Consider the following 27,410-nt stretch of genomic DNA (forward strand, 5'->3'; position numbering starts at 1 on the left):
TGCAGGATGTGCCGAATTTATTTAACAACAGAACCCCTTTTCCACAGAGCATCTATCAAAGGGTTTCATGAAACATACTTTGGGAATTAAACCCTCCAGCTGGGCATAATGTTATATGGGGACATAAATCATAAAAAGGGAAACAAGAGTATTTTGTTAACATTTGATCAATGGTAGGCAGCTGTTGGACATTTTGGAAAAAGGAGAAATCCATTTTTTAACCATGGCACTGAAACAGTATCACGTTTTCCCTGAACCACCCTAATTCTAGCCCCTCAAGATCTACCAGCTATGCAACCTCACATTCCACAGTCACATACATTAAATCTACTTTTATTTTGTTTTCTAAAATGTGCTTTTTCTCTCTTTAATATCAGTCCAGGACCTCCACCTCCCCTTAAAAAAAAAAAAAAACACCACCACACGCACACATACACACACCCCACCCTCCAACCAGGTGAAACTCCCCGGCGATTAGTCTATAACAAATATTGACACGAGGGGGGAAAAAAGCATGTTGAAATGTATTAGAATCAGAACCTGTACAAAAAAAAAAAAAAAAAATTAAAATATAACCTGAAACTGTTCAAGTTCAGAAAGGCTAGTCAAGTCCTTTTCTCTTGCCAGGAGAATGCCATCATCAGAGGGCTCTGGGTCACCAGCCAGGGAGGGTGGGAAGAAAGAAACAGAAGCAGCAACAGATCCTTCACCAGATAGAGGGGCCTCAACACCACCATCCCACCACGGATGCAGCCGGGAAGAATTAAAGATCTCGGGAGAACAAGTGTTGGCAGACAACCCCAGTGGGCAGCCAGGGCCTTGACACCAAAAACCAGTCTGAGTAGTCAGAGGCAGCAGGGAGCGAGGCCAGCAGAGAACACCAAGCCGGAAGAAACTTCCGCCACCCAGCAGACCCGCAGCGACCCCTACGGGTGCTCAAATTCCAGAGGTTAATCAGCCCGGTGCTCCCAACTAATGAGAGACTGGAGCTGGGCGTAAGAGGCTGAAAACCCGCAGGTTTAGTAAACATAGCCCAGCATCACATCCCTCCATGGCCTGATCTGAGCTGCCAACAAGGGATAAGGCAGGAGAGGGAGAACAAAGCATTCTGATACCTGGCTAGAGCGCCTGCACCATGGTGGGCACTGTGGCACATGGGGCTGGAGAAGGAGTGCCTCCCGTCACTCAGAGAGGGGCCTCCTTCGCAGTCATCCCTGTGGGCCAGTTAAAGCTGCTTCCAGCTTATGACCAGCCTGACAAAATGACACGAAGCAAAAGAAAAACTGGGAGGGATACAAGCCCTTAGACAGAGACAAGAACCTCCTGGAGGGAAGCTGGGCAGTGTCTGGCCCTGTTGGGATGGCATCCGTGGAGCCCCTGAGTCTGAAGGGAGCAACTGGGGAAGAGGGAGTGGGAGAGGGAAGGGAGTTAACGGTTCTTCTGGAACAGTACCAATGTCGGGGGAGGCGCTGGTGAGGGCATGGGCAGGTCTGGAACTCATGGAAGGTAGACAGGGGAGGAAATAGGCCCTTGGTGTCCCCTCCCCACCTGACCCAGGCCTGGTGAGTGCCAGCTGCCCCAGCCGGCCCTAGTGGCGGCTGGAGACCAGACCTTTCACTTTGGACATCTTCTTAGTGGGCTGCCTCTGCTCAGCATGGGGGGGACACTCTCGTTCAGCCAACTGTTGCTCCATCTCCTGAGCTGAGGAGGACGCAGTAGCTTTGAGTGTCTTCTTGATGTTGGTAACCTGGAGGGAGACACAGAATTGGTGTGGTCAGCTTGTAAGCGCCAGAAACTCACTGCAACTTGTTTTCGCTATAAGGGGGGGCCACTCAAGGGAAGAAGCCAGAATCCTCTGCAAGAAAATCTGAGATTATCTTCAGAAACTCAGATGAGGAGAAACAAGCAGGGGCTGCTCATGGAAGATACATGGAAATGAGTCAAGTAAAAAAGTGGAACTAATGCTTTCTTGGTTGAAAATGGGGAATAAGCCAAGTGGTAGTGGACCATTTGGCAAAAAGGTACAACACAGCAAGTGAAAGAAAGCACTGGTTAAAATGGCCATAGAAAAAGAAAGGGTGACACAAGATGCTACACTCAGCTCATTACTGTTCACATATGCAACCACAGATATTTTCACCAGAACTTTGGGAATACAATTCCCGAATTCCCACGAGCCCTTCTTGAATAAGCAACTAGAGGATAAACTTCAGCCAACTAAGTGACAAATGACAAAAAATGTAGTAAAAGAAAAATGCGACCACAGTACTGTTTTCAGCATTCCTTTCTTCGATTAACAGAGAGGCTCCGAAATATTTAAGCAACTCCTAAGCATATCCTATGCAATATCTGTGTACTGCTCTAGGATGAATGTTCTACCATTTTTTAATTAGTTCCCAGTTTGTTTTTCACTTATGTATGGTGCTCCTGTGAACAGCCCCCCATGTTTACCTTTGCATACTTTTGTGAACACCTGTGGAGGACATATTCCTAGAATTGAGCTTTCCACATCAAAGGGTTTACACATTCTACTTTAGTAACGATTGCCATACTGCCTTCTGAAAAATGATTGTACCAACTTGTCCTTCTACCAATCGTGTACTCCTGTGCCCGTATTTATACACATTCCCCAACACCAATTCTAATGGACTGTTCATGCCTTTGCCCTTCATCTAGTTGAGGTGTATTGGTGCAGAGTGAGGTGTATGTTTGTCGGTAAGAAAGTAAAGGCGGGGACTTCCCTGGTGGTGCAGTGGTTAAGAATCTGCCTGCCAGGGCTTCCCTGGTGGCGCAGTGGTTGAGAGTCCGCCTGCCGATGTAGGGGACACGGGTTCGTGCCCCAGTCCGGGAAGATCTCACATGCCGCAGAGCAGCTGGGCCCGTGAGCCATGGCCGCTGAGCCTGCGCGTCCGGAGCCTGTGCTCCGCAACGGAAGAGGCCACAACAGTGAGAGGCCCACGTACCGCAAAAAATTTAAAAATTAAAAAATTTTAAAAATTTAAAAAAAATTTAAAAAATCTGCTTGCCAATGCAGGGGACACAGGTTTGAGCCCTGGTCCGGGAAGATCCCACATGCCACGGAGCAACTAAGCCCGTGCGCCACAACTACTGAGCCTCCACTCTAGAGCCCGCGAGCCACAACTACTGAAGCCCGCGCGCCTAGAGCCCATGCTCCGCATCAAGAAGCCACCGCAATGAGAAGCCCGCGCACCGCAACGAAGAGTAGCCCCCGCTCACCTCAACTAGAGAAAGCCCGCATGCAGCAATGAAGACCCAACGCAGCCAAAAATAAACAAATAAAATTTTTAAATAAATAAATAAAAGAGATATTTGTTTTTGTTTCACTTCAGTGTATTCTGATGGCCTTGGGGGAAAGGTTAAGAAATGTGATTTCTCCGTTATCACCGCTTTATAAAATAACAAGGTTTGTCCAGTTTGATATGTTTTCTAAGCATTCATTCAAATGCCTATTTACCTCCTCAAGCAGCTTTTTCTTATAGAAACTATCTCCCAGTAAGCTATTATTTCAGGTGCTCAGTGACCCTGGTAAGCCAGAAAAAGAAATGAGACTTACCCCAAGGAAAAACCTGGTTTGTTCTGCACTTCTGACACGCCACTCAAGACCCTGTACCTTCCTTCCCTTCCACAACATGTGCCCTCCACTCGAGCCACGCTAGTCCCCGGCCTCACACCCGGAAGCAGTCATTTCTTCTGCCTTGTTGCCTTTCCTGCACCCTGTTATTCCAGCCTGGGCAAGCCTCCTCCTTCGCTAGCCACCTCTGACCCTACCTCTTCCACAAACCCGTCCTGACCACTAGCCTCCCCTCAACCTATATTGCCTGGCAGCGCCCTCTCACTCTCGGGTGGCGGCATCCTGTGTGCTGTGTCTCCTCTGTGTTTCAGGAGTTCACATCTAGCTTCCAGTAAGACTACGTACTGACAAAGTTGAATCCTCCACAGTCAGGTAAACATGCCATAGGGAAAAAGAGGGCTTCTTGGGCAAGTGTCTCTTAGCCTAGGAAATGAGGCCCTTTATCTTAAACAAGGCCTCAGCCTGGATGGGGGGGATGACATGGCTCACAGGGGCCCTATTATGGATATGTCATGCTCAATCAGTTTGACTGTTAGCATTTTAAAACACAGGTAACTCACAAAGTAGACTGCTGAGCCAATAACAGACTCTCATAGTTGAAGGGGAGTTAAGAGTCAACTAGCTTTTTGTAATAGCTGTGCAGGTCTACCTGCAGATAGCTCCTTCCGGGACGCAAGAGTGGCCACTCATGTAGGTCCACCAGTTAAGCCCACATCAGCTTCAAGAAACAATCCTGAGAAGTCTAACTGCTCTTGCACAGAGCCGCCCTTTAAACGACGACTAGTATCCCGCAGACTTGTCTTCTTTGGCCTAAATGCCCCTGATCCTTCTAATTTTCTTCCTTGAGTAGTCTGGCTTGCAGGCCATCCCCATCCCATTACCCCAGATGACCTAGAGTTTGTCAAGCCCCTCAAATCATGGGCCTCAGGAGTTTTCAGGTGGGACTGCGCCTGCTAACAAAATAACAGCCTAGTTCTACTAGAGACGTTAAATATTCAGGCAAAAGGAGAAAGAAGAGAGTCTTAGGGTAGGAAAACCTCTTTGAGCTATGGGGCAGAGCAAAGGGAGACAACAGAAGTAGAGTGCACAGTGGGGAAAGGGTTACATAGAAAAGAAGAACGGGGAGATGGAGAGAAGCACTCCCGGAAGCACCGAGAAGCACACTCTTGGCGCACCACACAGCCAACAGGCTCAAGATCTGTCACTAACTTAACTCCTGGGGCATTTTCTACATAAAGAAAAACAGGGCTTACTTTGTCCAATTATGCTCTATTACCTACCTGACTGGAACACAGCCTATTTTGTGAATGCAGCAAGAACTACAGACTGACATTCCAGAGAACATCAGACTTATAAGCGCACTGAAATATGAAGAAAAATACACTCCAAAATCAAATTCAAATGAGGAGGTGCTTTGTGGAGGTGATCATTACCTCCCCTCCAGGGTATTTGCTCAGAGGTAATGACACAGCTCATAATGTTATTGTTCTACCTCCTCCAGGTATGCTGGAATTGTAACTAATTATGTGCTATTTCTGTGAAAAACTAAAAGGAGAGAATATTCTTAGGCAGTTTGTGATAGGGCTGACTTCGTTAAGAGGTAAGACTCTTAAAGCTAATACTCAACAGAAGATAGCTGCTGTTATAAGATTTTGGGAGAAAAACGTCAAGATTTCCCCTCTGGGAACAAGCAATCTAACTTAAGGACAAGTAAAGAAAAGATCAACTCAGTTGAGAAAATGACTATAAAAGTTAAGTCAAGGGCTTCCCTGGTGGCGCAGTGGTTGAGAGCCCGCCTGCCGATGCAGGGGATACGGGTTCATGCCCCGGTCTGGGAAGATCCCACATGCCGCGGAGCAGCTGGGCCCGTGAGCCATGGCCGCTGAGCCTGCACGTCCGGAGCCTGTGCTCCGCAACGGGAGAGGCCACAACAGGGAGAGGCCCGGGTACCGCAAAAAAAAAAAAAAAAAAGTTAAGTCAAGAGTAACGGAAGCATAAATACAAGCAGAATAGGACAGAATTACAGCTGTGTTTGTGGTAGATCTGTTTTATTTTCAAGTCAACAAATACTTAGTGAGCACCTTCCATGTGCCTTCAGCTGGGGGACGGTCAGCATCCCTCACATAGTAGCCAGATCATGCATCTGTGAATGGAAAAACTGTCAAGGCTCTGGGCTTTGACCACACTCCCACTCTTCTCATACCTGTCTGTTCTAGATTTCCTAGAAGATTATTAAATTAGTAAACTGTTTTAATTGGTAGTGGAGGTGACCTTGGAGGTTTCCTCAAATTTCTTTCTCTCAAACTTAATCAAATCTTTACTGCCACCTGGTGGCAGCATCAGGCTCTGCCAGCTGTGTTTTCCAGCAGTGGGCCGCCCGAGCTAATCCATGTGTGCTGGCTCTCATTTAATAACCATAACCTAAGGAGCCCACACTGTTGTCTACGTATTGGTCGTGCCTCAACATTAGGCAGTGCCTTCTTTCATCAGATGCCATTTTTTCTGGAAATAAACTTGAGCCATTCAAAATTCTAAAACTAGTATCATTCAGTTTTGCAAATGACCACAGTCAAGCCCACCACCTGCCACACAATTAGCAACAGTCCGAGCACAATGGGGCAGCCAGTAGCGATCAGACTCCTCCTCCTGTGCCACCAACCAGGTTTAAGAGTGTTTCAGGCTATCCCAGGTCAGGTGGGCATTTCGCCTCCAAATCTACTGTTTCCAGGGTCTGAGGTACAGGGAAGAATCAGTGAATACTGTCCTACTTTGCTCAGATATCAATCCCAGGTCAGAGAAGAGAGCAAAATATTCAAGAGGGGGATCACAGAGCTTATTAGAGAAGCTGCAGGCTTACTTTCCTAATTGCATCTGTCTTTGACTAATGCTAAATTAAATATAGTTCACACTTCTTTGGCTAGAAGTAGAGTTAAAAATTTACAGTGGATGGAACATTCACAGCGTAGGTATGCATATATATACAGGGATGTGTGTATCTGAAATAAATGCACTCTAGTTCATGGAAGCAGAGTTCAGCAGTCCACTGACACCTATAGGGTGTGCCTGAAATATAAACACTCATTTGAGCACCTATTATGTGCTCATTAGGCATGGGACAAGGAGCTGGGCTTACAAAGACCAGGTTTTATTTTCAAGGAGTACATATAACAGAGCAGGGGAAATCTTCAAATTTTACAAATCCCCCTTAGAAAGGCACAACTACTTATTTCTTATGTTCCTTAGCTGTAACTCTGGGTCCCATTCTGCTACACTCTAGGATACCTGACTTCTAAAATTCATTAAATACCATTAATGCTTCAAGCTCCATCACGCTAGAAAAGGACTTTCAGTGCTAAAATTCTGGTCTTCAGGGCTCCAAACAAATTGGGAGATGGCGCCACAGGTGTCCAGGCTATAGGCAGACAAACACCCACTAACTCAAGGGCTGGAGCCTGCGTCTCTCCCAGAGGCTAAAAATGTCCTGAACAACCAGGCATCTAACACCACAATCACACACTTTTATCTTCACCTGCATTTCATCCACCAAATCTTTTCCCTTTTTTCTTTTTTCAAGATGAAACATATCATGCATTTTAAATGGTTACAACATACACATACAGATTAGAGAAGAATACAATGAACACTGTGCACCCACCACACAACCTAAGAGGCAGAGCGGCACCGGGGCCTTGAAGCCCCATGTGCCCCAGCCCAGCCGCACCCCGCCCTCTGCCCCGCCTGGTAACCACCATCCCTCCATCCATCTTTAAGACCCATCCCCAAACTCGTTTCTTTTGCTCTACAGCTGCAAAGTGCGTGTAAACTGAGGAATTACAACATTCCGCCCTCCGAGCCCGCTCATGCTCTGGTGACCAGGAATCAGAAACGAGACGGACAGCACCAAGAGGAGGGCCTGGGTCACACTCGCCTCTACCCCAGCACCTCACCCAGTGCCCACGAGCGAGTGAGTGCTGTTTCATCTACGCCAAGATCACAAGACAAGGGACAAACAGGGATACCCTGGAGTGGGGACAGGCGTTCTCTTCCTCACCTCGGCCTCTACCTGCTGCTGAGTTCGGCTGTGGTTTTCCTTGTACTGGTTGGCTCTCAGAACTTGCTGCTCGATGCCCAGCAGGACTGCCTCGCAGCCATCGCACCTATATAAGAGATAACCAGCCCTGAGCCCCAGAAAAGCCTGGTAGTTGTCCTGCAGCCTCCCAAATCTCCCTCCCCGATTCCTTAGAGACTTCCTGTAACACTCCGTCTGCCAGCGCTCTTGCCCCTTCACTCCTTCCAAAAGACAGGTGTTTCTGAATACATAACATAGGGCATATGGAAACAAACATGGAGGATGTGGGGTGGTTTCTTAGAATACAGCTTTAATTTCCAACCTTTGTATCCCATGGGAAAGCTTCACGGACTGTGCAATTAAAGGAATTAGGAGGGACTTCACAGATGGCACTGATTAATCAGTTTTCTCAATAGAAAAATTTATTTTCTAAAAGCATCCTATTTTGAAGATTGCCCTTTTTCTCAGAAGTGTGTTACTTCCCAACTGCCACCCCCTCCTCATTATATCATTTTCCCCACTTTTTATTTTGAAATTTTAAATACGTTAAAAAAAAAGTTGAAGGTATAGTACAATAAATAGCCACATACCCTCCACTTTAGAGTCAACAGTTGGGAACATTCTGTGTATTTGCGGTGCCGCTCTACATACCAATTTTGTTTCAAATCTAACTCCAATGCATAAAAACAAGTTGTAGGAATTCATACGAGTAAACATCCTGGAATGGGGGCTAGAATAGGCCCTCTGGATGCAAACACGTTGAAGCCAGACTATGGAGGTGAAAGACGGTGTCAGTCATCTCAAAAACGGAAAAAGACAGCCAACTTTAGTGGGACTGGAAACCTAGATTTTGTATGCCAGACCATTTTCATGTTAGGGGTGTTTTCTAAGTTTATTTCCCATTTAGTCTGACTTCATCGTTTTAAAATCTTTTGAAAGTTACTGCTTGTGTCAGATGTTGTAAAGGGAAGGGGTCTGGAGTCACACTTGGGACAGAACCTGGGGTAAAGGGTGGGCAAGTACATGCCTGGGGATCCAACAGTAGCTGAAGTGAGGGAAACTTAGGGGGCTGTGGACCCCCAGAGGGTCAAAGCTGGACTGTACATCCCTGGATACACACCCCTAGAGGCTAAGCCAGAGAGTCAGTCTGTTTAAAGACAAAATGAACCCCAGCCCTCTGCACAAAGTCTGCCTACTCTGCTTCATGGCCTCCGACGTGCCATGTGCCGCCTGGGAACACACTCTCCTCACCTCCAATTATACTCTCACCCTGGCCCTCCTTCACAACTCAGCCTTGAATCACACCATGACAAATCCATGTAGAACGTGCAACAGCTCTTGCAAACATCAAATTCCATTAAAATGGAGTACATGCAAATGTTCCACTTCCTTTTATATACCAGAATATGGTTATCAAATATTCAGTATATGAGTCTGTGTTCCAACTTAGAATAACCCATGCCTTGTCTTTAATATCCTTCACAATGTTTTACAAACACTAGCCCAATGTTACTGATGCCGAACTTGGTTCTCTTATCCAAAGAATCTTACCAACACTAATTCCCAAGCTTGGTCAAACACTGAGGGTGAGTCTGCAAAGCACAGGATCAGTGTCACACAGCGAGGCTTCAGAGGCTCCACCTGCCAACTCTGGGCATTTTACAGCCTGCTACTAAACAGCCCCCAACTGCACAGGACAAGAACTATTTTACAACCATGGCACTAGGAAGCCTGAAGTGATTCCTACTGCCACACAGCTGTAGTCACAAATGCAGCCCCACTCCCTAGCTTGCTGTCCCAAGGCCCCAGCTCCCAGGCAGCCCCAGCTGATACCTGGAGATCACATTTCCCCAAACAGAGGCATAGAGGGCATGCTGGGTATCCCCTCCCTATAGAGGGGGGCACCTCCTTCTTTGAGCCTCACCATTCATGCAAGGTCTTGACAATATTATTGATATCTTTCTTTCGGATGTCACGGCCAATGCAGAAATCCACTTCTAGCAGCTGGTTTCGCTGATCCAGCTTGCCCTGGATGATATCAGTGTAGACAGCCTCGATGATGAGGTCTTCCAGTTCCCGGAGATTCCGCATCTCCAGGTCCTTCAGCAGCACGGAGTAGGGGATACACTATAGATAAGGTACATGTGATGTTTACAAAAACCATTGGTAAACATTAAAGAAAATTCAGGTTATTACTCAGATAGCCAACATATGCCTCAGGGCTTTGGGAAATGCAGTCTAGTGGTAATTATTAACATCTATGGCAACAAGAGATGGATAAATGAGCTGTGAGACCTGTGGGATCCAAACAAGACCCACAGCATCTAGGAATGCGTTCTCCTCCATCCCCTGCCTCCTGGACTTTGCTCAGCTTCCAGCTTTCATGCTCTGAAGCACACTCTTAGAGATCCCAAAGACTCTTTCTAGAGGAAAAAGAGATATCCTCAGTATGTGGCACTCTGCTGCCTCTTGGAAGCTGGCAGAATTTGTATAAGACGCCAGATCATCAAAAAAAACTCAAAAGAATCTCAGATACTGGACACACAAACTGGCTGCTTGCCCAGCAGAGCACAATTAAAAATCTTACAGTCTAATGCATCCACCTACAGGTGGCCAGTGGATACTGCAAGCTCAGAGGTCATCCTGAAGTTTACATGTTTTCTTGGTCTCTGACAACCAATGTCAATTCCCCAACAGTAGTCCTGTAATGGACTGTACCGACATTCTGCATGACTCCAAGACAACTGGATTATCTAAATACCAGTTTTCTGTAAATCCTATGACACATCACTATTAGTTTGAAAATTAACACAGCAATCAAATCTGCAGAAACAGGAGGAAGATGTATGAGGAGAAGAGGGCAAACATACCTGGGGGTTTTTCTATGACTAAAGGTCTGAAATCCAGGGTTGGTACAGGGGCTTAGAATGACAGGTTGGACAAAGGATTAATCTCCAAATTATACAAGCAGCTCATGCAGCTCAAGAGCAAAAAAACAAACAACCCAATCCAAAAATGGGCAGAAGACCTAAATAGACATTTCTCCAAAGAAGATATACAGATTGCAAACAAACACATGAAAGGATGCTCAACATCACTAATCGTTAGAGAAATGCAAATCAAAACTACAATGAGGTGTCACCTCACACCAGTCAGAATGGCCATCATCAAAGAATCTACAAACAATAAATGCTGGAGAGGGTTTGGAGAAAAGGGAACCCTCTTGCACTGTTGGTGGGAATGTAAATTGATACAGCCACTGTGGAGAACAGTATGGAGGTTCCTTAAAAAACTAAAAATAGAACTACCACACAACCCAGCAATCCCACTACTGGGCATATACCCTGAGAAAACCATAATTCAAAAAGAGTCATGTACCACAATGTTCACTGCAGCTCTATTTACAATAGCTAGGACATGGAAGCAACCTAAGTGTCCAGCGACAGATGAGTGGATAAAGAAAACGTGGCACATATATACAATGGAATATTATTCAGCCATAAAAAAGAAATGAAATTGAGTTATTTGTAGTGAGGTGGATGGACCTAGAGACTGTCATACAGAGTGAAGTAAGTAAGAAAGAGAAAAACAAATACCATATGCTAACACATATGTATGGAATCTAAAAAAAAAAAAAAAAGGTTCTGAAGAACCTAGGGGCAGGACAGGAATAAAGATGCAGAGGTAGAGAATGGACTTGAGGACACGGGGAGGGGTAAGGGTAAGCTGGGACAAAGTGAGGAAGTGGCATGGAAATATACACACTACCAAATGTAAAACAGATAGCTAGTGGGAAGCAGCCGCATAGCAAGATCAGCTCGGTGCTTTGTGACCACCTAGAGGCATGGGATACGGAGGATGGGAGGGAGACGCAAGAGGGAGGAGATATGGGGATATAAGTATATGTATAGCTGATTCACTTTGTTGTACAGCAGAAACTAACACACCATTGTAAAGCAATTATACTCCAACAAAGATGTTAAAAAAAAAAGAATGACAGGTTGCAGAAACGAGGGAAAAAGTCGCTCCTACTCTTTGCTACACTTGAGAAGTTCATGATCAGGACAAAAAAAAATTCAGGTCCTCATTTCCTAACAAAATAGGCCTCCCACCTGAAGTGCCCAGCTGAGAATCAGAAATTTGTGATTAGGCCAGATAAAATAATTTTAGCACGTGAAACAGCAATCCAAGAACAAATATACATCTCTCCAGCTCAATCACAGAGGGGAAATGCAAAAAGCAAACTTTTTCAAAGGCACAGCCCCTCAAAAATTTATAGACATTTAGGCTGGGATTGGGCAGAGAGCCAAAAATCAACTATAAATTAATCAAACCTGGATCTTCTTTGTTAATGGCTATAAGCAGCTGGTTGCACGTCTTCTTCTAAAAAGAAGAACTCAGAGATATAGTGGAGTGGTATCTTACAGAAGGTTAGGGTCAGAAGTTAGCACAGAAGGCAAAAATTCCAATTAGTAAAATTAATCTTGAAAATCCCCAGAGGAAGGCAGCATATTAAAAAATCTATCTCTCAGTAAGTTCAACATAGCAAGTTTTTCCTCCTGCACAGGAACAGTTCACTGTGCACTGAGCAACAGCTGAAGCAGTTAACTTGCCTTGAGATGCCTTGATGTTTGAAAAATCTGTATCTTGAAACAGCAGTCTCCTTTAAGCATGGCAAAATGCTCACAGCACGTGGGGTACCACGGCATGCCAGAACTGAGACCTGCTGATTCACAATCACTCCTGGGCATACTTTTCCTAAATGGAATGGTGAGTAATTATCTACACTATTTTAACTGTTATCTTTTTCTCTTTTGTCCTTTGCCAGGCAAATTTTATGCATTTATGATGCAACTCAACTGTGTGTAGCTGGGAGTTCCCACACTGATGCCAATGTGACACCTGCCTCGAGGTAAGGAGGAAGACAGGAAAGGGTTTGGATCGTACCTTCATCCTTGACGCCAAGCTCACGATGGTAAGGTGTTTCAGCTTGTTCTGCTGAGCTGTGCTCAGTTCTGGCAGGCTCTCCTTGTTGGCTGCTCAGTCCCACCCACCACAAAAATCAAGACACAAAATAAAATTAGGATTTCTTCATGGAATAAGCACACCAACTCCCCACATCAAACCTGCTACTGAATCACTGTCATGACTCTGCACTTATTCACTAGGCAAATGTTCCATAAGCACCTCCCATCTTCTCTGAAATACCATGTGCTACCAAAGAAGACAAAACTGAATCTCTACACACAAGAAGCTTAGTCTCCTAAGAAGCCGGGCATCAGTGCACAAAACGGCATGACAATTCTCTTACTGGAGTACTATTTTCAACATGTCTTCACTGAGCGTCTGTTATGTGCAATGCACTGTCTTAAGTGATTCAAGGAGAACAGACGGGGCTTGTCAGGGCTGCTACACTCCGCGACTCCAGGAGCACCAACTACCACCCAGAGTCGTGCAACTCAATGGCCCTGGATTTGTCCTCAGTCTTACCATCCAAAGTTTCAACAGCTACAAATGCAAGAGAACTACCAGAAGAAAGGTACAAACTACCAGAAGAGAACAAAAGGGTGAGGAGGTGGGGGAGAGGCAGAAAGGGAAACAGGGGGAGAGAAAAAAGGGAGAGTGCAAGTGAGTGCAGTCACACTGGGGAACTGCGGAGGTACAGGAGACAAAAAGAAAGAAAGGTGGACTATGAGATGATCCTTGAAGGACAGGCAAAACTTTAGCAATAACAATAATAGCAACAGCAATGGCACCAGCCAAGGCAACGTATATGGCAAGCTTTACTTAGTGTAAGTGCACACACAGATCCGTTCATATACACACACATCCAGTTAGTCCTCACAACAGCCCCACAAGACAGATTCCAAATGTCTTCAATTCCTTATCCATAATGCTGGATTCCAAAAAGGTGAATCCACACTGCTTTTGCTCCCTTGAGCACGGTGCTGAAATTCATTTGGTGGCAAATCATGACCTAAATTGAGTTAGGCTTTTTATCCCACTTGTTGTGAATATTCATTTGTTTTGCTGCAAAACTGTGAATGTGTTTGACTACCGGTGCTGCCCACATCTCTCGAGGGTGTTACATAAAAAAGTATATGCATCATATTACCTTTTTAAAGTCCCCAAAATTCTAAATTATGAAACATCTAGCCCAAGAAGTGCAGATAAGGGATTGTGGACCTTTTTATTACTCCCATTTTACAGATAAGGAGACTGAGGTACAGAAGACCATTTAATTTACCAAAGAACACACAACTATTGAAGTGGACACAGAATATAATGCAAGAATCCTGGTTCTAGAGTCTGTAAAATGCTGCTCTTTAGTGAGGATGGAAACAAAGGATACACACACTGGAACAAAGTGAAGGTCAGAAAAAGCTGGCAAGTGGCAAACTGTCCAGTCTGGCAGCAGCACCGAGTAAGTAGAAGTGACCATGGAGAAAGAAAATGAGAAAAAAGGGGAAGTCGAGGACATAGTAGAGAAGACCCTGAGTCACACCACTAAAAGAAACTGCCAGGCCTCTATCATTATCACTAAAATAAACTAGGGAAGCCAGACAAAAATGGCTTGGGTGGAAGGTAAGTTAGTGTCTGGACATTCATGCACCTCATTCCTGATATTTAAGATTCTAATTTATCAATACAATGACTCAAATGATCTACAAAAGAGAATGGGGTAAGTAGATTATGGAGTATTCGATTATGGAATATTAAAAATGACTACAAAGACTTAAAACATGGATAAATGCCTATGAAATAAGTGAATAAAGCAAGATATAAAATGGTACACATAATCTACTTACACCTACATATCAGAAAGCACAAGCACAAGGAAGAAAAGTCCAGCACCATAATGCTAACAGCAGTTTAATGGGAGTACAAGTGACTTTTTTCCCTGTTTTCCAAACTTTCTTCAATATGATGATAGTATTTAGATAATATTTACAACGCTTAAATACTTTACAAAGTATTCTGACATTTCACAACACTCCAAGTGTTCCACAAACACCAGTCCTCAAGAATCTCATCTGGAAAATAAACAAGGGCTATATTCATGGATGAGCATAAACATAGTCCCCATTTACCCACTAGGAAATAAAAGGCGGGAACGAAAGTCCTCATGCGAGGTCACTTACAGAGCACAGTAGAATGAGAAACAGCCAGGTTAGGAAGATACCACCCCATGTTTTATATCCCAGACCTCAGTGACCCTCATGAAGGCAACATATCCAGACAGAGCAACAAAATTAAGAAAAGTCTTTGGAGGATCTTAACCAACTCACCTATGTAATCTGGGTATGTTCCATAGGCAAACAGATTCAGCAACTGCAAATAAGCAGCATTACCTCCTTCTGCAAGCTGAGGAGGAAAAAAAACAGCAGTTCACAGACCGAGCTACCAATCACTGCAGTGTTCAAGAAGAGGGCAGGTGATCACATGCCACAGTTCTGACCGTTTTATTGCTTGGTCCCTGAGGTCCCTCCCAACTCTTTGAGTCTTTGGGAAAAAATAAATAAGGCCCCAAGTTTAATTTTTCTCTCTGAGGAATACATGCTTTATACTGCACAGAGCATGCCCAGGAGCTACTTTTGTCACACAGACGCACACACACACAAAGCAGTAAGCACTGGGAGCAGTTCAGGTTTGCTCAGGATTCCCCTGCCATCAAAACAGACTGGAGGGACTTCCCTGGTGGCGCAGTGGTTAAGAATCCGCCTGCCAATGCAGGGGACACGGGTTCAACTCCTGGTCCGGGAAGATCCCACATGCGGCGGAGCACTAAGCCCGTGCGCCAAAACTACTGAGCCTGCGCTCTAGAACCCATGCACAACAACTACTGAGCCCACGCGCCTAGAGCCTGTGCTCCACAACAAGAGAAGCAACTGCAATGAGAAGCCCGCGCACTGCAACGAACAGTAGCCCTCGCTCTCCACAACTAGGGAAAGCCCGTGCACAGCAACAAAGACCCAACACAGCCAAAAATAAATCAAATAAATAAGTTAAAAAAAAAACAGACTGGAGCAGTCTTGTCAATATACCAGCTTGGCGGGTACAGCACAAGCCACTATCAATCCAAACTGAAAAAAGTGTAGGGTTGGCTCCAAGCTTCAGGACTACATGTGGACTGTGAATGCTGGAGATTAGCACAGCATAAGGCGTGACAGAACAGCCCAGCTGCGACAGGAAACCAGGATACCAGCCCCAAATAAAAGTTTTCATTAGAATTACTTATTCCTCGCTAATGCTAATGGCAAAGAGCTCTCTGTAGAAGAAAAACGAAAGAGATACTGTTCTGCCAGGAACTGCTCTACTCTGCTCTGCTGCCAGTTACCGTAACTGGGTGTTTCCCTTACTCACAAATATGTACCTGTTACTCTTCCAATTTACCAAACTCAATAAAGTCTAAACAGGAACCAAGTGGTATTCTGTGGACACCAACAATACCACTTGATTTTAACCATCTTTTAAAAAAAGCTTCCAAAAACTATGTCTGTAATTTCTGACCACTGAAAGGCAGCTAGCTTATTCCCAGCTCACATATGGAAAAAAACAAACTATGGGAAGATAAGGGTGATTTGCTAAGCACTCCAACGAGAACTCTAGCATCTGAATACCCCAGTCTACTGTCTCAGGTTACCGAGAATCTCCTGAGGCCCTGAATCATAAGTGGAAGAGACCATCAAATCTAGCCCCCACTTTTCAGACAGACGATTACAAAACTAGCCATAAAAGACTATTTTCTCTAAAGCAGACACTCCAAAATTTCTCCCACTGGCCTAAGTCAACAAGGTCTTTCTGGCTTTAATTTTCATCCATCTCCTCTTACCCAAACTTCCATATGAAACAACCACCTGGCATATTCATTCAGGCTTTTCACAAACTTGAAGAAACACACTACCCTTTGGTCATCTCTTCTTTTGAAAAATGATGAGCTACCAAGCCATGAAAGAGCAGGGAGGAAATTTAAATGCAATATTACTAAGTGAAAGAAGCCACTCTGAAAAGGCTCCATATGTATGATTCCAACTACACAACATTCTGGAAGAAGTAAAAAGATCAGTGGCCAGGGATTAGAGGGGAGGAAGGGATGAAGAGGCAGAACAGAGGACTTTCAGGGCAGTCAAATACTCTGTATGATACTGTAATGGGACATGTCATTATACATTTGTCTAAACCCATAGACTATAAAACACCAAATGTGATCCCTAATGTAAACTATGGTCTTTGGGTGACAATGACGTGCCAGTGTAGTTCCACACTGGTGGCAGGCTGTTCATGTATGAGAGCACAAGGTATATTAGAACTGTCTGTAACTTCCTCTCAACTTTGCTGTGAATCTAAAACTGCTCTAAAGAAATAAAGCCTATTAAAAAAAAAAACTCAGTTTTCTTAAATTTCCCTCACAGGATTCCTTTTCTATCTCTGGTAATTAAATTTTTACTGAAAGTCTACTGTGTGTCAGGCTACATAATAAGCTCTAAGGAAAACAATGGTGAGCACAATAGATCTTACCGTCACGGAGCTTACAATCTAGCAAGACAGGCTGACATTAAACAAAAATTTACAATTAAAAATTAAAACTAGGTGCTCCCCTGGTGGCGCAGTGGTTGAGAGTCCACCTGCTGATGCAGGGGACGCGGCTTCGTGCCCCGGTCCGGGAGGAGCCGCGAAGCGGCTGGGCCCATGAGCCATGGCCGCTGAGCCTGCGCGTCCGGAGCCTGTGCTCCGCAACGGGAGAGGCCACAACAGTGAGAGGCCCGCGTACCGCAAAAAAATAAATAAATAAATAAATAAAACTAGGTCTTCCTGTTTCCAGCTATTGCAGGGAGAGGAAATGATGCCACTCCACACACCTGCAATGGATGATCATGGGGAACTGCTCAAGTTTACTAACCAAGAGGAATAAGCAGATGTACAGCAGCAAGTCCAGTAACGTGAAGACCCATACTCCTTCTGCTACAACGGGCTGATTCACAGCAGGGCTACAGGCATGGAGCCGGCAGCCAATGGCAAAGGTGTCCTAGTGTCATGAAGAGAAGATCTGGCCAACAAAAGTCAGCCACCCCATATGTGTGGACCACCATCAAGAAGAATGCCTGGGCGACACTCAGTAGCATCGCGCACATGATCCACAAGAACAAGTACTGCCCAGATCTGCACATGGTGGCCGTCAGCAGAGCAGGCACCACCCTGGGCAGCCAGGAAGAAGCTGTGATGGTGAAGAGGAAGCCAACCCACCCTACCAAGAGCTCCTGAGCACATCCTCCAAAGTAAGAAGATGTCACCAGACTTTTCGATCAATCAATATAAAAGTATCAATCAATAAATATAAAAATATCCAAAATGGGAAGTAGAGGTTGAAAAAGTATAGGTTGCTTTACATGTCTGTTCCACCTGGTTACTCTTCACCAGATCTTCTCATTTTTAAGGCACAACAACCAAAAGTGATACCCAAGGTTTTAATAACAACATCAAACAAGCAAACAAAGCAAAAAGGACTACTTCCCAGCTTTTCATGTCATATCTTTTTTTTTTTTTTTTTGGCCAACGTTGGGGGAAGATGTGGAATCTTTTTTTATTTTTTTTATTTTTGGCTGTGTTGGGTCTTCATTTCTGTGCGAGGGCTTTCTCTAGTTGCGGCGAGCGGGGGCCACTCTTCATCGCGGTGCACGGGCCTCTCACTATCGCTGCCTCTCTTGTTGCAGAGCACAGGCTCCAGACGTGCAGGCTCAGTAGCTGCAGCTCACGGGCCTAGTTGCTCCACGGCATGTGGGATCTTCCCAGACCAGAGCTCGAACCCATGTTCCCTGCATTGGCAGGCAGATTCTCAACCACTGCACCACCAGGGAAGCCCTGTCATATCTTTTTTACACACCTTCTTCAGCACAACACTGCCCTTTTCACAGGAACAATACATTCTTTTTTTAAAATAAATGTATTTATTTTTGGCTGCTTTGGGTCTTAGTTGCTGCGCACAGGCTTTCTCTAGTTGTGGCGAGCAGGGGCTACTCTTCATTGCAGTGCACAGGCTTCTCGTTGAGGTGGCTTCTCTTGTTGCAGAGCACGGACTCTAGGCTTGCCGGCTTCAGTAACTGTGGCACGCGGGCTCAGTAGTTGTGGCTCGTGGGCTCTAGAGCGCAGGCTCAGTAGTTGTGGCGCACAGGCTTAGTTGCTCTGTGACATGTGGGATCTTCCTGGACCAGGACTCGAACCCATGTCCCCTGCACTGGCAGACGGATTCTTAACCACTGCGCCTCCAGGGAAGCCCAACAATATATTCTTTATTCATGCCCATCTCATGTTCGATAACAAAAATTTTCTGCTATGTATGTATCTGACCAATTTTCAATGTCTATATTTGCACTGGAGGTTTTTTGTCCCTAAGAATGACTGAAACTACCCCTGTTAAACATCAGTCCATGCTTATACTCTACTTTTCTAATTCATCAGGTTCAGTTGGATTTTTTCCCCTATCTTTCGAATTACTAGCAACCCAATCAAAATTTGCCCCAAATTCAGATAAAAATATTGACCAGAAGGAGCCCAGGACATTATCCTTGCTCTCTTCCCCTGCCTCACCAATTCCTCAAAAGGATATCTCATGGGTCCACAATGCTTCAGCATGGAAATTCCTTGGAAACCTGGAGAATCACAGGAAGGTTGAGAACAAAGAAGACAGAAAAATTGTTTAGAAACTGCTCTTACCTCCTGCACATTGGCCAGCTCCAGCAGTTCTCCGAAGACATATACTCCAGGAGCCTCCAAAACTTGGCTTATGAGAGCAGTGAGGGCTGAGCCACTGGTACCTTTGGCTAGTAAGATAAACTGTTCCAGGAGGTTACTTGAGGGTTTCTGTTCGCCTGCCATTCTCTGGTCTTGAGATCTGTCCAAAGAAAAGTATTTCATTCTTCCTTCTCCTTTGCAAAGTCTATGCCTATTGAATGCTGGATTAGACATCAGAATACTTTAATTTTACAGTATTCAAAAAGGAAAAAACAGCTCCTCAGTCCAGATCTCATTTTGTGAGATGGGTAGCGTTTAACTGGGAGTTAAAGGGATTTTGTCCTTATTCTGAGGTTTAAAATACATTTAGTAAAAGCCATTTCATTCCATCTGGCCCTTTGCCAAAGGCAGCACCTTCTAAGCCCTTAAACCTAACCAGGACCTCAAGAAACACACAGGAGTATCTCAGTAGGTGTCTTATATCTACCTCATTTTTAGACTCTGGTTAAGAAGCAGAGAATCTTGCCAAAACACAGACGCAGCAAATGTAAGCAAAAGCAATCAGTTACAGCTTCGGTGTGTCATTAGAATCCCACCTATAGCCAGATGCAGATAAGGAAAGACAAAAAGCAGACAAGAAAGATGGCCCATTTATCAAATAAGTCATTGATCAGATAGAAAAAGGGGGAAATCATCTTGAAAGATAAGCAGCAACATATTCAAACTAAGAAAATACACACATACATGCTGTGTAAGTCCATGAGGAAAATCCCTTTATTTGGCCTCCTACTGATATGTGACATTTTACCAAACACGACTTCAGAATTTGTATAAAATCTCAAGAAAACAATAAAAAGATTTGAGAAAACAATGAAGATATACTATTGCCACCCTGAAGACATTAGGACAGGAGGGTCCCTCAACTGTATAATCTACTTACTACAAGCTGGGTGTGTGAACACACACACTGCGTATCTATTCTACAGGAGTTCTCCATGAGAAAAGATTACTCCTCCAAAAATGATAATATACTGGGCAGTGTGACAAAATGAAGAAGTATAGTACAGTGAAAAAAACAATAAATCAAAAAAGGTTAGCTTCGTGAGAAACTAAGTTTTCCTCTGGAGGCAGGCACCAAGAGTGGCAGCCCTTTCACAGTACTACAAAAGCAAGTATGTCGCTTCATCCAGGATTACCTAAGGAGGTCTTGTCGGAAGCAGCAAAAATGAAGTGCTAAGGAATAAAGGTTGCTGAGGGAAGGGGAAACTGAGGGGAGAGGGTAGGAAGGAGATGTCGGGGGAAGGTGATGGTTAGGAGAGGAAAAACAAAAACCTCGCTTCCAAGTGGACACGTGCGAAGACATTGAATGACAGGGCGTGGAGATGGAGAAGGGGTAGAAAAACGGACAGAACTTCGGTCCTTCAAAAAAACCTCGGCCTAAGGAGCAAAGTCCGCGGGGGCAAAGAGATGAGGAGGCGCCGATAATCGCTGTCTTCTGGAGTGGGAGAGCCCGAGGAGGCGGCTAGGAACTCAGGGGAGATGAATTCCCGTCCTAGGGGGAGGCGCTATTTTGATGGACGGCAGAGGGGCAAAGGAGCAGCCTTTACGGGTGGGGAAGCGAGAGCAACCGCGGTGCGGATGCTGAGAGTCGAGGACTGGGGTGTACTTCAGGGCGGGTGGCGTGTTCCAAGCAGAGCCGCGGGTGCAGGGTGATGAGCCGCGGATCGCGCTCCCCGGAGCGGGGGCGGGGCGGTGTGGCTGAGGGCTTTTCCCACGGCTGGCGCTAAGCCTGACGGCCCAGACGAACCTGGCACGCCGGGCCCCACCCTCTCGCCGGCCCCTACCTGTCCTCGCCGCCTCTCCGTCCTCTCGGTCGCTGGCTTGGCCTCCCGGCGCCTGCCCGCAGGTTGTCAAGCGTCCATGATCGGCCCGGCGTCCGACGCTTTTCTGCCTCCGCCGACCCGTTGCCCTTGCGGCTCCCCCGGAAGCCTCCCGCCGCTGCACTCGAGTTCCGCCCACACTAGGTTCCCCCGCCGCGTTTGCAGCCTCAGATCTCCAGGGCGGCCCCGGCCGGGGAAAGTGGGTCCCGAGCTGGGCTGTAGCCCAGGACAGGGTGGGGGCCCTGAGGAGAGGAATATAGCCTAGGCAGTACTTGGCCCCCCCAACCATCGCCATCACCATCCTGGGCCCTAAATCCATCCTCTTTGGCCGAGCTTTACCCTCAGAAGTTCCGTAGGGCGACTGTGGCTACCCTCGGGGTACAGAGACATACTAAGCCTAATAACTACCGTTTACTGAGCGTTTTTCCATGTGCCAGGTGCTGTACATTGTCTCACTGAATTCTCATAATAACTCTCGGCCTGTCATATTATTCCCATTTTTCAGGTGACATAACTAAGCCTAAAAATCCAAAAGCCAGGGACTTCCCTGGTGGCGCAGTGGTTAAGAATCTACCTGCCCATGCAGGGGACACAGGTTCATAACCCTGGTCCGGAAAGGTCCCACAGATCATGGAGTAACTAAGCCCGTGAGCCACAACTACTGAGACTGCATGCCACAACTACTGAAGGCTGTGCACCAACAGCCTGTGCTCCACAACAAGAAAAGGCACCACAATGAGAAGCCCGCGCACCGCAAAGAATAGCCCCTGCTTGCCGCAACTAGAGAAAGCCCTCGCGCAGCAACATAGACCCAACACAGCCATTAATTAATTAACTAATGATTTAAAAAATCCAAAAGCCGGTAAGTATGAAAGTCTGCTTTGAGGGCTTCCCTGGTGGCGCGGTGGTTAAGAATCCGCCTGCCAATTCAGGGCACATGGGTTCGAGCCCCGGTCCGGAAAGAGACCACAGGCCGCAGAGCAACTAATCCCATGTGCCACAACTACTGAGCCTGCGCTCTAGAGCCTGCCAGCCACCACGGCTGAGCCCACGTGCCACAACTACTGAAGCCCGCACACCTAGAGCCAGTGCTCCGCAACAAAAGAAGCCACCGCAATGAGAAGCCCGCGCACCACAACGAAGAGCAGCCCCTGCTCGCCGCAGCTAGAGAAAATCCACGCGCAGCAACCAAGACCCAACTCAACCAAAAATAATTTAAAAAAAAAAAAGTCTGCTTTGAAACCCAGGCTATCTGAAGCCAAAGACCATGCTCTTCATCTTTATTCAGAAAATATTTTAAAATAAGCAGAAGATGGGTTGAGCCAACAATGGTTCTGTGACCAAAATGACATTCGTGGCGTTGCATTTGGTACTTACCAACTCCCCTGGAAGATGGATAAGAATGCCATGTAACTGAACACTTAGGCTGGTTCCTTTAAAGTATACACCACAGACTTTCAGGTCTTGAAGATGAGGAAAAAAACCCTATTACCTTTCGTGCATTCGAGTGCAGAAATTAGACAGATACAAAGGAGCCGAGCACCAACGCATTCATTTATTTTAAAATTTTCTTTAGCACATATTATGTTCTAGAAGTTTATATGAAGATAAGACAAGGTTCTTGCCCTCAAAAAGCTTCAATGTGTTAAGTGCTATGAGAGAGAGATGACACTTCGGAAGCACAGAAGAGAATGTGTTGAGGAAGAGAAAGTGGACATCTTATGGGCAAAAAGGGGAAGAAAAGAGGGCAGTGACCATAGTCACAGAGGCCTGCACTGTGCAGCATACACTAATGCAGAGAAGAAACCCACAGTGACTGGAACCCAGGGTTCAAGGGTAAGAAATGAGGGCTACAGAGCTGGAGTCAGGTCAAGGTTCTTGGAAACCACATGCACAGCCCTATACTCAGTAAAAATCTAAATACAGCAAAGTTCCTACCTGGGAGAGCTCAAGGTTCCTGGGAGAGACAGGTCCATCTGGCTAGGACAGATGATGCCACAAGGAGCCCCAGGGGTACAGATAAGGCTCTCCTGGCTGTGTCCTGGAGAGAGGTGGTTTAAGGAAGCCTTCTGGAGGAAATGAGGCTTGAGTTGAGCCTGGAAGAAAGAGCAAACTCTTTTAGAGTTTGTTTGTTTGTTTTACCTTAAGGGCACTGGGGAGCTATTTAGGGTTTTTAAGCTGTGGAGGGGTCTGGATAATTGCCATTTTGGACACTAGCTGCTATAGGAATGTATTGGATGTGGACAGAACTGGAGGCTGGGAAACCCTTGAGGTGACTGATGTATCCCAGTTACGAGATTGTGAGATCTTGAACAAAGGTAGCTGCAGCTGGGCATGAAATAGAAGGGACATTGTTGGAGACATTTAGATACCTCAGAACCTATCAGACCTGGTGACCAGTTGAATGCAGGGATAGAAAAGGAAGATACCCCCCAGGATTCTGGCTGGGGAGGCCAGAGCTGTCTGGAGGTGGTGTTAGAGGACAGGGCTGCAGAGGAGAAGGAGCAAAGTCGGTGGTAGAAGGAGAACAACTAAGTTCTGTTTAAGTTCATAAATATTCCAGCTGTGCCTCCCCGGCCTCCAGAATAATGTCCAGACTCCAAGGCTGCAGTTAAGGCCCTTCTCAGTGTGCCTCCCTCCTACCTATCCAGCTTTGTCTCGCCCCACCTCATTAGAGCCCAAACTCCATGCCTTCCCGGCCTAACAGGACTCACATCTTCCGTCTCTGACACCAGGGCCTATGCTCAAACTTGCTCTCTCTTCCTCTTCGCAGTGCTCTTCCCTCATATTTCTCTGTTCAAATTCCACCAACCATGTAGGCAAAGATTTAAACAATGCAAAAAGCACTAATCATAAAAAGGAAGCACTGAACTACGGCACTTGACTAAAATGAAGAACTTCTCTTCTCAGAAGACACCAGTACAAGACTAAGAGGCAAGCCACAGACTTGGAGAAGATATCTACAAAGCATGTATCGGACAAGGAACTCCATATCCAGACTATATAAAGGACAACAAATCAATAAGAATTAGCCCAATTAAGAAAGTGGGCAAAAGACCTGAACAGGCACTTCACAAAAGAGGACATCAAGTAGCCAACAAGCATGTGACAAGGGCTCAACACCAAAGACAATGTAAATGAAAATTATAACGAGATACCACATTTAGCCAAAATGGCTAATATTTTAAAAACTGACACCACCCTCTATTGCCAAGGGTAAGAGTCAACTAGAACTCTCTTATGTTGCTGGTGAAGGTGAAAATTGGTACAAACATTTTGGAAAACTGGCAATATCTACTATTGCTGATCGTATGCCATCCACACAAGCCAGCAACTCCTCTCCTAGAAATAAATGCATGAATCCACAAAAAGAAACATTTAAGAATGTTCACTGCAGCTTCGTTAATAAAAGCCAGAAACTGGTAAATGAAAACCAAAATGCCCATGAACACTAGAGAAGGTAAATGGTGCTACACACACACAATGGAATACTACTTAGCAATTTAAAAAAAAAAAAGCTACTGCTACATACAACATGGATGAATCTCACAAAAATATTGATGAAGGAAAAAGGCCAGACTCATATTGTACTTACTGTATGATTACATTTAAATGAAAGTCAAGAATAGCAAAATTGATCTATGGTAATAGAAGTCAGAAGAGTGGTTATCAGGATGGAAGGATGCAGCACTAACTGGGCAGGGGCACCCTGGGAAGGGTGCTGGAAATGTTCAGTATTTGGATTTGGGGGTTGGTGACAGGTGTATACATATGCCAAAACTGTGCTCTTGCTGTATGTGTTACACTTCATTAACAAAAAAAATTTACAGATAAAACTTTTTAACACAGAAAAATATCCCACCCATGCCACCTCCTCCATCAAGTTTTGCCAGCTGAAATATATCTTTCCATGGGGGCCTCTGTAGCATTTTAATGTCCTTTCTTTTGTGCCATTCATCACAGTTCATCTTGAATTTCAGTGGAGTCTCTTTTTTTCCCTAACTAGATGGTTATCTTGCTTGTGGCAGTGACCATGCCTTTCACCTTCTACCAACAGAGAGTCTGGCAAATAACAAAAGCTGAAAAAGGTGTTTGTTGAATTACATGGAAGGAAAACTTGGGTGGGTGCCCAGATAGGCGAAAGGGGTACAGGAAGAGGAAGGAAGGCCTAGGAAAAGAGATAGCAGATCTCCAAGGAAACCTTAAGATACAATTTTACCTAGTTTCTGAAATCGTATTAAATGTCACCTTGAGTAAAAAAGAACAAATCAAAATACCAAGTCTTACCTAGACTGTGGATAAACAAACATTGCACTCCTTCACTTGCAGGAAAGCCACCAAATAAATGTTTACCTAATGTCGACTGAAGAAAAATGCACAACCTAAAAGTTGTGAGTTATGTTTTATTTGGGGACCTTACTGAGGACTATAGCCCAGGAGACAGCCTCTCAGATAGCTCTGAGGAACTGCTCCGAAGAGGTAACAGAGGAACCAGGATACAAAGGACTTTTTGCTGAAAAGAAAATATGTAATTCAACACCAAAAGATTAGTGCTAATCAACAAAAAACAGACATCTCAAATAAATGATTTTAGTGCTTTTCTATGTATGGGAAGATGCAAGTGTCTGAGCTCATTGAAATTATTCCTTAGATATGCATCTTAATTATCTGGGGCAAGTATCCTGTTTTTCTCCATCCTGAATTCCCCTCTGGGCCCATCTTCAAGGGTGGCTTCAGTGGCTGATGGCTTGATGGTGGCCAAAAGTTGTTGTTGTTTACTGGAATGGCAGGCAACATTGTTTACTGAAAATGGCAGACAACACCTCTGGGTGTTTCAACGGTGATGGGAAGACTTCACCAAGGAGAGTAAGATCGCATAGCCATGCTGCTAAAAATATCATCACCCTAGTGTAGTGGAAAAAGCCCAGACTGCAGGAGACTTAGAGCCGAATTCTAACTCTGCCCCAACTTGCTGTGATCCCTCAACAATCTCTTTGCCTCTCTGGGCCTCAGTTTCTTCATATATAAAAATAACAGGGGTTGGATTAGCAAATTCTCTGAAGTCTAACTGTACTGATATTCTGAGTATACAATCGATATCTCTCTCAGTCCAACGCAGGAGCACACCAGAAACCCCTGCAAAACACCTAAACGGCGCCCCAGGCCAACGAACAAGTACGACTTGAAGGAGTCATTTGTTATATTATCTTTCATAATTTAATCAGTGTTTGTGTTTGTTGGTTCGTCCTTACCATGATTTGCAGGAGATTTCTGAGTTCCATGCAAATAGAAGTTACCTCTCTGTGGGCTGTCATCTTTTGAGGCTGAAGAGGATCTTCCCGCCTGGTTTCAAGTCTAGGGATTCAGAAACCACGAAACCTACAAGCACGTTTATGAACTTGCGCGCATTGCGCGGCACACTGGAATCTAAGTTACAGAGGAATTGAGTGCAGGGGATGCTGGGATTTGTAGTCCCTGGGCTTTCTGTTGCGTGCTGGGATCTGTGGTCCCCCGGGCTCTCCCCTGGAATTCTGGGAAGTGTAGTCTCCGCCACATCGCACAGGGCAACCTGCCGTTATCTCAGAGCCCTACTGTGCCCAGCGGCAGGAGCGGGCTCGAAGCGAGCGTCTGCAGATCTGAAGCCAACCCTCCGCAGGGTCAAACTCTAGGCAACAACACCAAATGAAAATTTTGTCCTACGGGACTTCCCTGGGAGGGCCCTTCCCATTGACGCTCTCCGTCCCCCTGCGAAGCCGCTGAATGTTTCTATTGGTTGATCAAGATGCCAATCGCCGAGGCAGGCTTTCCATTGGCTTCAGAGCGGGCGCTCCGAGGCTAGAGGGAAGGAGAAGGGATCAGGAGCGGGAGCTGAGGGAAAAGAGGTCGGTCCGGGTCTGGACGCTGTCGCTGCTCGCCCGAGGTCTGCAGGCCGGGCTGCGGCTCAGTCCTCGGCTCCTGGGCACAGTCTACGGAGGCTCCGCCGGGCCAGCGTGGGAGAGCCGCAGGCGGCGGCCGCCGCATCATGTCAACCAAGGACGAGCGGGCCAGGGAGATCCTGAGGGGCTTCAAACTGTATCCTCCCGGGAGCGGGGCTGGGCCGGGAGGACTTGGGAGGCGGCCGCTCACTGAGGAGACCGGC

At 45.7% G+C, this 27,410-nt stretch overlaps 2 protein-coding genes and 1 pseudogene across 9 annotated transcripts in view; 2 read left to right on the forward strand and 1 right to left on the reverse strand.

Moving 5' to 3' along the window:
• Positions 1-26,679, reverse strand: COPS7B (COP9 signalosome subunit 7B). Of its 8 annotated transcripts, XM_073807123.1 has the most exons (9): positions 26,524-26,678; positions 23,210-23,367; positions 21,236-22,734; positions 19,374-19,551; positions 14,951-15,026; positions 12,609-12,697; positions 9,586-9,788; positions 7,644-7,749; positions 1-1,747 (listed from the first exon to the last, which is right to left on the reverse strand). In XM_073807123.1, exons 4-9 carry the CDS (start codon positions 19,533-19,535, stop codon positions 1,589-1,591), a joined length of 795 nt encoding a protein of 264 aa, XP_073663224.1. In that variant the 5' UTR covers positions 19,536-19,551; positions 21,236-22,734; positions 23,210-23,367; positions 26,524-26,678; the 3' UTR covers positions 1-1,588. The 8 variants fall into 8 exon arrangements, 7 of the variants coding, with proteins under 7 accessions (XP_073663224.1, XP_019779168.1, XP_019779172.1 ...); XR_012332934.1 differs by lacking the exons at positions 21,236-22,734; positions 26,524-26,678 and having other exon boundaries at positions 1-540; positions 1,116-1,747; XM_019923609.3 differs by lacking the exon at positions 21,236-22,734 and having other exon boundaries at positions 26,524-26,679.
• On the forward strand, positions 17,519-17,924 carry LOC109547992 (large ribosomal subunit protein eL28 pseudogene; annotated as a pseudogene).
• Positions 26,680-27,092: 413 nt separating the features above from the next.
• PDE6D (phosphodiesterase 6D) overlaps positions 27,093-27,410 on the forward strand; it is a 52,032-nt gene continuing 51,714 nt past the window's right edge. Inside the window, exon 1 of the mRNA XM_004310531.4 lies at positions 27,093-27,343. Within this exon, the coding sequence (XP_004310579.1) occupies positions 27,294-27,343 (50 nt within the window). The 5' untranslated portion in view covers positions 27,093-27,293. The remainder of the gene's footprint in view (positions 27,344-27,410) is intronic.

Source organism: Tursiops truncatus, chromosome 7 (assembly GCF_011762595.2).
Source record: "Tursiops truncatus isolate mTurTru1 chromosome 7, mTurTru1.mat.Y, whole genome shotgun sequence".
Taxonomy (NCBI): Eukaryota; Metazoa; Chordata; class Mammalia; order Artiodactyla; family Delphinidae; genus Tursiops; species Tursiops truncatus.

Coding starts and splice junctions, on each gene's coding strand:
- COPS7B (XM_019923609.3), bottom strand. CDS start 26,586: ATGACAGCCCACAGAGAGGTAACTTCTATTTGCATGGAACTCAGAAAT. Junction 23,368..26,523: donor GAAATCTCCTGCAAATCATG/GTAAGGACGAAC, acceptor TCTTTCTTCCAG/GCTCAACTCAAGCCTCATTT. Junction 12,698..14,950: donor AACATACCCAGATTACATAG/GTGAGTTGGTTA, acceptor GGGACTGAGCAG/CCAACAAGGAGAGCCTGCCA.